This window comes from Rousettus aegyptiacus, unplaced genomic scaffold (assembly GCF_014176215.1).
Source record: "Rousettus aegyptiacus isolate mRouAeg1 unplaced genomic scaffold, mRouAeg1.p scaffold_m13_p_10, whole genome shotgun sequence".
Classification (NCBI taxonomy): domain Eukaryota; kingdom Metazoa; phylum Chordata; class Mammalia; order Chiroptera; family Pteropodidae; genus Rousettus; species Rousettus aegyptiacus.
In genome coordinates this window covers 7568476-7578904 of record NW_023416285.1, presented here as the reverse complement: position 1 = coordinate 7578904, position 10429 = coordinate 7568476, and the positions used below count along the sequence as shown (strand labels likewise).

General features: G+C 49.9%; 1 protein-coding gene across 2 annotated transcripts in view; it reads left to right on the top strand.

Annotated features, from left to right (window-relative positions):
* The first annotated feature begins 898 nt into the window (after positions 1-898).
* The window catches only part of TAPT1 (transmembrane anterior posterior transformation 1), a 51773-nt gene continuing 42242 nt past the window's right edge, over positions 899-10429 (top strand). The window contains exon 1 of one of the 2 annotated variants that reach the window (XM_016138433.2): positions 899-1115. In XM_016138433.2, coding sequence (XP_015993919.2) covers positions 911-1115 — 205 coding nt within the window. In that variant the 5' untranslated portion in view covers positions 899-910. The remainder of the gene's footprint in view (positions 1116-10429) is intronic. The other variant, XM_016138436.2, reaches the window with a different exon arrangement.

Below are 10429 nucleotides of genomic sequence, written 5' to 3'. Positions count from 1 at the left end.
CCCTTCCCCCTATCCCCTTCACTTCCGCGACACCTGCGCCAGGTGGTCTCCACACCGGAGTGCCGAGGCACGCGCCAGAGCCCCAAATAAAGCGGCCGCCCAGGTGATGGGGAGCAAGGGCCGCGTCCCAACCCGAAGCCCGAAGGACGGCGCGTTATGTCCGCGGGCGCGTTAAAAGCATACAGTACCCCGCTTCCTGGGCTCTGTGCCTGAGGCCCACAGCTGGCCCCCGCACCCCCCACCTGTGGGACAGCATCCCCGCGATCCCTTCTGGCCCGAATGCACTGGACACGGTCAACGGACACCCAGAGGCCAGGGAATGTGACAGGCGAGCGTGAATATGCAGAAGCGAGGGAGCCCCGCTGGCGGACACGTGGGGCCGGGGCTGGCGGGCGTCCGGGACCTGGAGCGCGGCCCTCGCCGCCGCGGCCGCGCGGGCGGCGCCAAGGCCGGGCGGGCGGCGCCCACGCACTCCGGGCCGCGAGGCTGCCAGGGCGGCCACCGCGCGGACGGCGGGCAGCGGGCGCAGCGGCCGGCGCCCCGCGCGCCCTCGGCGGACCCCCCGCCCGCCGCCGCCGCCGCCGCCGGGCCCGAGCCCCGGGGCTGCCCGCGCTGCCCGGCCGCGCCGCCCGCCCGCATGGAGCCCGGCGCGGCGCCGCGGCCGGCCGAGCCGTCCTCAGCGCGGGACGCGCCCGCGCGCCACGGCGACGGCAGGAAGAAGATGGCGGCGGCCCCGCGCGCGCCGCTGACGCCAATGGCGCGCGCCGGCCGACGGGCCGCGGATGGCGGCGGCGGCGGCCCCGGCTCCGGCGAGGGGCGGGGCGAGGCGGGGCGGGGGCCGGCCGGAGGCGGAGGCCGGGCCGGAGGCTGGCGGGAGGCGGCGGCGGCGATCGTCTGCTCGGCGCGGAACATGGCGGGCGTCGGCGGCGCGGCCGCCCCGGCAGAAGGCGGCGGGGGCGGCGCGGACGGCCGGGAGCGGGACGGCCGCGGCCAGGCGGAGCAGCCGGGCGGCGGCGGCGGCGGCACCCACGGGCCCCCGCCCGCGCCGCAGCGCACGGAGACGCTGGGCTTCTACGAGAGCGACCGGCGGCGGGAGCGGCGCTGCAGCCGCGCAGGTGAGGCGGGCGGCGGCCGGCGCTAGGCCGCGGCGGGGCGCGCGGGGCGCCCGCGGCGCCGCGGCCGCTGACAGCGCCCCGGGCTGGGGCCGCGCGGGCCGGGGACCCCCGCGGCGGACGCCGCTCCCGGTGCCCGAGGGCGAGGGCTGCGGCCCGGGAAGTTCCGTCCCAGGTCAGTCACTTCGCTGCTTTCGAAAAGGTCCTTGGGCAAGACCCCTGGAGCATCCTCCCGGCCCGGTAACGTTGGCGAGCATCCCCCACGTCTCAGGGAGCTCGAAACCGACAAGCTCAAGGCTAATGGTTTTCTCCGTGCCAAGGTGACTTGTTCAGTATTTTAAGCGAACTTGAGCCGTAGAAACCTGTTAACTTGCCCTGCACAGTGTTTTCCACAGCCGCAGCTAACAATGTGGTAATGACCGTGAAGTTCAGTACTACTTTTGCCCAGAACGAGACATATTTAGCACTCTTCAAAATGTTACCTGGGAACTTTTCCTACGCTGGAGCTTATGCCATTTAAAAAAAGAAAAAATTCTGCAGAAGAAAAGATGCATGTTGTTATTTCTTTCCTCTATGGGATTTCATTCTTGTTTTTAAAGTATGTTTTAAAAATTACATTTATATTCGTATTGCAGTTGTATATTAGGGTCAAAAGAAAAAGGGAGAATTTTGAGATGTATGTTTCACTGAATATAGAAGGATTACAACATTTTAATTCTTACATAATTCTAAGTTTTCAAAAACAACCAAAACATAACCCCATTAAATTCCCCCCCCCCCCAAATTGCTTCTGGTGTACAATCGGGGCCGTATTATCCATTATTTTCTGCAGTTCATGCAAGTATTTAAGTCATAAGGCTTACCGCATCATTGATTTTTACCGGGGTATTGAAAATGTAGAAGTGCTTAAATGCCATAAGGCTAATCAGGTGAGATCCTGATTGATTTGCTAATTTGCAGGACTAGACATACGTTAAATTTTGAAGAGGTCTTTATAGTTGAAGAATTAAGTACAGACTGTGCCTTGTTGGGTCTTTTTCAGTTAACCACTTAAAAATTCTCAACTCTATTTGGTTTAGTTGTCAGTTAAACACTTGCTTGCAAAAGTGTTTACTTTCTGAATTGGCAGGATCAAAGTAAGGGAAAGTATTAAATCTCTCAGATGTCTGTCTGTTTACTTACTCAGACTTGAATATTAAAACCACTCTGGTGCAGAAAGAAACAGATGTAGCCAGGTGTCACTCTAACTTCTTTAAAATATTTCAGAGTTTCAGGAAAGCCAATATTATAAAATCCTTTTTTGTTTTGTTCTGTTTTTGCATGCACAAGAAATGAAGTTGTCAGGAGCCTTTTAATGAGCACAGATGTTGGCTCTCTGGGTAACCCCTAACCCGTTCCCTGGCCCTTCCCAGGTGACTCTGGGTACCCTGTACGTGGACATCCGTAGACTTCATCATCCCACACACGCATTCTTCATCAACCTGTGTTACTGAGCGGACTTAACACGTTTGAAGCTGGACTTTTAACCCGTAGTCACAAAAAGTCCGTTATCAGGGAGACATGTCCAGCTTTAGTTATTGGGGTAGTCCTCTTTCTTTCTCCAGTTCTATCAATTACGTGTGAGGAGAGATGACAGTGGCACCTCTTGGGGATCAAGACTTAGGTGAGAATCCCAAGAATATTTCAGCGGGAGTCACCAGCCAGTGTTGTTCCATCCAGGCCTCCATATGGACCCCTTATTCTTTCCCCACGGGTGTCTCTCTCTGCTCTGCTTGTCACACACAGCTCTTGCCACTGCTGGTGCCTACCCTCTAACTCCGATGCCACCTTGGTCGGAGGAGGTAACCTCCCTGGGAATAAGAATTCTTTCATCCATCCTCAAGCTCCCAGGCTGCTGAGTGTCTTCTGTGCTCACCGTGACCGTCCAGCATTGCTCGCTTCCACTGCCCTGTAACCTTCTCCTTTCCTGTCCAGAATTTGGAAAACTCTGCTCTGGGGGCCGGCCTGGGGAACTTTGAGGGCCTTTGAGTGGCACCATCTAATGTCACGTGAGAAGCATTTCTCCCTGATCAACTGTGTTCCAAGCCCAGGGGCTTGCACTGAAGACGTCATCCTCTGTAGTTTGTTCTGCTGCTGCCTCCGATTCTCTAGTCCCGCTTCCCAAATAGGGGCAGCCTTTGTCTTTCCTCTAGTGTCTTGGTGACCTAACCTTCCGTTAGTTCCAAACTCCCCTATATCATTTCTCCCAAGGAATTTCAGACTCATAAATAAGACATCATCGGTCTGTCCTAAAAGCCTATGATTCAAGAAATTAATATACAATTTATATGCTTATCCAAACCATCCTCATCAGAGTGAAATAATTCAGTGTTTGAGATTCATGTTTTTGTTTATATCTGTTCTTATTCATTTATATGTTTAGAAAATATATGTGAATATTAGTTTCTGCATATACAACTGTATGTACTATACACATGTATCCGCAGCAAGCCTGAGCTTGCTTTCTGTTTCTCTTTGCGAGCTCTTCTAAATCACTTGGCTCTCTGAACTTCCTTTTTGCCTTATACATTGTTAGCGGTGGGCCGAAGCTTTTCTCGGGTGCTAGTACTAATACTTTAACTGTTAGAAGCGGAGATCCCACTCATCTTTCCTGTTTTCATTCTCTCAGAATGGTCACTGTGTGTCCCACTGTTGTCTTATGTGGTCAGTGGCCTTGGGCTCTGGGTATAGTGGTCATCAGGAACTGCAGAGTCATCTCGTCCGTCATCTTTTTACCCCATTCTTAAAAATGCTGCCAACTTCTGTTGTCCTCTTTGACATAAGACTAGATAATAAGTACATCTTATCACACTTTTGTGCTGGTTCCCCGGCTGACTCATTGTAAAAGTTCTAAGTAGAAGGGTTTTTGTATAGCCATATTCCCATTTAGGTAGGAATCTGGGTCTAGCAAGTCAACCTTGGACTAAGAATTAGGCAATCCGTTTGGCTCGGTTCAGTTGTTGAATTGCGTCGTACACTATGGCTTGCCTAATCCATTTGGCTCAGTTTCATAACTCGGCTACTAAACAGTATCTGAAATATCTAAGTTGGCTGAGTGACCATGGAGACCTAACAGTAGAAGACTTCGTGTAAAGTATAACACCTACTGGTGAGGACGAAACGGTGCCTACGTAATGCAGGCGTTGGCGTCTGCTTGTAAATCAGCCTGAGTGAGTTAGGGGTGGGCAGCGTTGTTTCTGATTGTAACAGTATGTGGCGACTTTTCCCTTCTACAGGTTAAGCTTGTTACCCATCTCGTTTGCTTCTCTTCTCTGATTTTACCTTAGACCTCTTCCTCTACCTCCATGAGAATGAATGAACAGAGGTGGGGTGAAAGACCAAACCCCAGAAAAACCGACTCATCTCCTTTGTAGCAAGTCCCACAAAAGATTTCGAATAGGGCAGTTTTAACTGTTCATATTTTCTATGTCCTGTATTTTGTGTAATTGAAAACTTAAGTTCTTCTTACAAATAACATATTCGTATTAAAATGCTTTTATTTAACCAATCCTCATTCTCCATGGAATATCTTACAAAGCTATCCCTGTGGCCCCAAACTTATCCTAATAGATGATTAAAGGCTGTGATTCTGAAATTATGCTCTAGAGTCAATAATTAATTTCCCATTTACGAAGGAAAAAAAAGAGTAACTGTAAAGATGGCAGGGAAATTACTCGGAGTAACCACAGCCCTGATACAGAAAAAGTAAAATTACCTCCTGACGAACTGTTGCTCTCCTTTTAAAATTCTCACTTGCTCTACCTAACTAGTACTTATAAGCTAAACAAGGATTGAAAAGTGACTCATTTTGGTCTTTGACCAGCTCAATATCTTAACTTTTTTAAATGTTTAACTTCAGCTCTGTGTCCCCTCCAGACTTCAGCCCTAGCAGCTCATTTACAGGCTGGTTTGGGGGTGCTCTCGTAGAAGAGGTCTTGGGAAAGACTGGATAGCACCAACTTTCATAATACTTGTATTATCAATTTATGAATATTCCAGCTATTTTTTCCTTCCCTAAATGAAACTATTTATAAACGGTTTGAGGGTCTTAAAAACTTGAACGGTACCTTTACTACATTTTGCTTCAGAAGGCAGGATTTCTGTTGTATTGTTTCCTGGTTGGCCTTCTACTCGGGTGGTTTATGGTATAATAAACTTACATTTAATATTGTGGCATAACCGTAGCAAAGTTTATTGAAGTTTTACATTTTGAATTCTATGGAGATTTGCAATTTTCATAATATCTTCCTAATAGTGAACTAATGTTACTTTCCAATTTTTTTAATGGTCATTGCTATTTTAAGAAAGATATATTTAGACATACTACTGAACATATAAATATATTTGTGATTACTCATTACTTTGAATTAATATATATATATATATATATTTTTATCCTGGCTTATTTCTAAAACAAACTATCTCAGTAGGTAAACATAATATTTCTTCATTTAGGGATGAGAAAAAAACAATTTATACTATACTTTTTCTCAGTTTAAGATGCAGGATCACAGAGGATTTCTATGGTAAGAAATGAATATTGAATAAAAATACTCTGGAGGAATTGATTTGGATTCATGATTATGTGTTTTCTTTATGTTAAGTACTCACAATTAGCAAAACTAAGTTCTTGCTTAGAAGCACTTGTTGATATTATAATTAAATAGCAAAAGACTTATTTTTAAAAGACTTACTGGATATTTCTTTTTGGTGAGAATTGAATAAATGAAGTAAAATTGACATCTAAAACATTAAGTCAGTGTTTAGAAAATAAACATTTGTGTTATTTTATTTTGGAAAAGAATTTGCTCTTATAATATAAAGACAGAAGTTTAGCATGACAAATGAGAGTGACTCATTTGCTCAGAAGGAATGAAATATGGCCACAACGGGGAAATTTAAGGTTCACTTAACTAGCAGAATTCTTAAAGAGTGGTACCCACAGGTAAAGGACAATGGCCTTCCCAAATAATTAGGCAGGCGTACCCAGTATCACAGGACAAGTAAGTTCAGGTGAGTCTGTAGAGTGTTGCAAACAATGTTTAAAAAACAAACACACACAAACAGACGGAAGCAGAGCTACACTTTGGACCAGAAGATTAAGGAACGTCCAACAAAATGCACCCATGGCCGGGGAGAGCCGAGCGTGGCCCCAGCCAGGCAGCAGGCCGGCCGCCTGAACATCTCAGGCCGCAGCCACACACACGCCCCTTCTCCTGGTGAGTCACAGGGCTCTTTCTGACTGGTGGAGGCCAGAGCAGTGCTCGGTCACCTCCTCATAAGGCTGTCAGATGATGGGTGATGATTAATGGCACGGGGTGGGGAGAGCACGCTGGACTCGGAGTTCAAAGATCTAGGTTCTCTTCCCAATTTGCCCCGTAACTTTCCAGTGACTTTGGACCGGTCTCTTAACCTCTGTGAGCCTTGGTTTCTTCATTTGCAAATGGAAACACCATTATTTGCTTGCTTTAGCTCTCAGGATTGTGAGAATTTTATGAGGTGGCATGTGCAGGACTTTTGTAAACTGTCTCTTACCATAAAGTGGGCAGGATCCCTATCTCTTAAAACAGGGCCAGTTCTGTGGGAAGGTGGGAGGAGGAAGGAAGAGAAAACTTTTGAATTATTTCACATCCTGAAGCCTGGTTCTTTCGTTGGTATTGCTTTCATGTATCTAATAAAACATTCCCTAGCCCATTAGCATGGTGTTAATTGTATGCAGACGCTACCCTTAGGTTCAGAACTCACCGGGAGCTGGACACTGGGAAAATTCGGATACATGCTTTCAAAAAGCTCAGGGACTGGTAGGGGACCCCACTCGTTAGCACTGTAACTTATGGAAGTAAACCCAGGGTGCCAGGAGAGCACAGAGAAAGGGGAGAATGGAAGGGGTCCCAGGTTCCCAGAAAGAGCACAGTAGCCTGTTTGCAAAAGTGCTCAAGACGATAGTCAGAATAATCTGGTGCCAGAAAGCACACACTTTAGGAATAGACCGCTTCGTTTTGAATTCTGGTTCTTCCGCCTGCTTGCTGTGTGATCTCGGAGCACTCCTTAACCTGTCTGTGCCCTGGTGTCTTCTTAATCTACAAAATGAGCATAGCAGTAGAGCCTGTCTCATAGTTATTAGAGCTGCACACTCAAAAAGTGTTTTTTATCACTCGATTTTTAAGTGCTTATTTATAATTTTCCCCTGTGGAATGTAAATTGGTATTTATAACTAAAATTCTTGCATTTCTAGAGGTGGGATCCCGACACAACACTTTTATTTATAATAAGTTGATATAAAACATTTTTACAGAAAAATAGGTCATATAGTTTGTGAAATGTATTTATTTGTCATACCGCCTTTTACCCATGGAAACAGGATTACAGAAGTAGCAACAATAAGCATTAGGTAACCACCAGCTAGACTTGGTTAATACTGCAGATCTTGTGAAATTAAGAGTCAGTCGCCGGGGACATCGTGTCATGCTTCGCGGTTTTCACATGCTTCCAGTGTCTCAGTCCTGCAGCCATCCTGTGTGAGAGGCAAGCAGGCAGCAGGTGCTATAAACCTGCCCTGAGCCTCAGGCTTCTCTTCCGTGAAGTCGGCATCTATGACTCGAGCGGGGTCGCAGGACTAACGTGTGATAGAGCTGGGGCCAGGACCCCTTCTGATCGCTGATCCTGTGCTTTGCTTGTGGATCATAACAAAACTCTACTGCGATAACAGCTTGGTCATCTGCAGTCATCAGGGAGAACACCATTGTGGAGAATAATTTCCGAATAAACAAGAGTGTAGCCATCTCAGTCTTTAGATTTAATCTGTTTTTTTTTTAGATTTAAAATTGTGTGATAGCTAGTTTCTATATCGCATTAACACGGCTGACGTGTAAGCAGGCTGCCCACCTTCCCCTCTTGTGTTCGCTGCGGGCGGTGCGGGCCTCGCCTCCCCTCCCCGGGACACTCGGTGGCTGTGACTGCATCATGGTGCCCCTCCCTCTTCGGGGCGGAGGTTCTGGTACCCGTTGGGTCACTTAGGCACACACGCAGAGTGGAGGCCCCTGATCTTCAGTGGCTGCTGTGTCCAGCGAGGCACTGGGAGCTCGTCACCCCTTCCCCGCTGATCCCCCAGTCCCAGAGCAGTTCTGCCTCAGCCACGGCTCGCTTCTCCGGAATCCGGCACCCTCCGCGTTTTGCGTTTGCTGCTGCTCATTGTTTCGTTCTCTCTCTGCCACATGCCTCCCTCTGCTTTTCCTTCCTCGTCTCTGATCGATGTATTATTTTAGCAAGCATTTGCTGAACGCCTGTTATGTCCCGTGCCCCCAGGATGCAAAAATAAAGGGCGAACTCCACGAGAAAATGAGTGTGATGGGGCGCAGGGAGGCAGGGCAAGGGGGACGCGGCGGGGGCTGAGTGGGGGAGGCCGAGTGGACCCGGGACACTTGGGGACGCTGTCACAGGTCCGCTCACGCCTGCACGTGTCCACCTGTGGGAAACTGGAAGGGAATTCTCCGCCCAGCGAACAGCGTGACCCGACGGACATGTTTGCAAGAAATGAAAAGTTGTGTAACTGGAGAGTTGTGACCTGGAGATCCAGGGGTGGTGGGCGGGAGGCAGGACCGAAAAGGCAGCCCGGGGCCGCGTCGTAAGGGACCCGGTGCCATCTCTGCTCAGGTGTCGGCTGGCACCACGAGGTGACGACGAGCCGCTGCAGCGTGGCCGTTGCCGGTGTGTGAGCATGCTGTGCGCTGCCAGGCCCGGCCAGGACCGAAGGGGGGGGGAGTTGGAAGAGGGGTGCCGTCAGGCAGCTCCTGCAGCAGCCCGGAGGGGGAGGGCGCAGACCACACGAGGGTGCGGTGCCGAAGGGAGCGGGAGTCGGAGGCGTGATAGAGGGACCGTCAGACTCGGCCCTGAGCGTCTGCGGATGCCATGAGCTAGAGGCGGGGCCACAGGGGGCGCGGGGGGTGAGGGTGGGGGGATACCGAGTTCGGTTTTGCAGGTTAAAGGTGTCTGAGATGTCCAGGCGGAGTTGCCCAGGAGGCAGCTGGCAATATGGATCCAGCCTCAGGACTCAGAGCTAAAGATACTGTGACTTTAGGGTTTCGATGATGGTTAAAACCTTCGACCGTCCAGGGAGAATATGCATAGAAAACAGGAAAAGAAGGAAACTGAGGACACACCAGAGAACAGCGGCCTCACAGGCGGGCAGCCGGCACTTCCTGGAGCCCACGCGCGTTAGGATGTGGTGTGCAGGGCGCCGACCCCGCGGACCCTTCACGGTCAGGTGGAGGAGGAGGAGCCGTCTGGGAGATGGAGGACCGAGAAGCCAGCCTGGGGAGAGGGGTGCTGGGGCCGGGGAGCCGGGGGACAGATGCGCAGGGGCTCGCCACTCAGCCCTCGGGCGTCAGTGAAAATGCGTGGTAGGCGCAGTCTGCCCTCCGAACGTGAAGGGACGGGTGTGTGTAGATATCCGCTGAGCACAACATCCTTTTCCAATGGGAAATGTGACCAAACGGACTATAAATTGGAATATAATTTTTGCTCTTTAACCACTTTCGCCTGTCCTCGTTTGCAGTTCAAAAGGCTTTCTTTTTTTCCCCCTTCACACAGCAGATCCAGTTCTGGTTCTAGCCAGCCTACAGCATCTTAGAAAGTTTGACTCTGCATGGATTTTGTAACACTGAGCCCTGTTCATGGGAACATCTGTTAATACGTACAAGAGAGTTCACACCTTGTGCTCATGACTTCAGCTGTAAACACGCTGGAAGTTTGATGCTCGCGGCCCCTGCGCTCGTGGTATCACTAACTCTCCAGATTATGACTCCAGTAATTAAAGAAGTGTGTGTGTGTGTGCGCGCGCGCACGCTTGCGTATGAGTGTGCGTGTGTGCGCATGTGTGCTGGTATAACATAACTTCTAAACATAAGCAAGCTGCTTGGCTTTATGCTCAAAGATCTGTTCCAGAGCCGGGGGCAGTGAGCTGGTCAGGGCCATCGAGAGAGTCTTCCTAAGGGCTCCGCAGGCATGTGTTCAGCTGTGTGCTCTTTGCCCCATGCGTGCAGACTTCAGCACGCACCTAAGATGTAACTCCTTAAGTAGGTGCATGCGAAAGAAGTCACCTTCCCTCTTCGTCATTTCCTGGAGAGAACACCAATACTGCGTTTGGTGAAAGGACCAGAAGTCCCCCTCAGAGCAAAGAGGACAGTTTGAAAACTTGGTTTCCTTGAGTCTGGCCTCCTGGGGAGTAAGACTAGGAAAGGTGTATGTGCAGTCGGGGGTACTGAAAGGTTGTCGAGGTG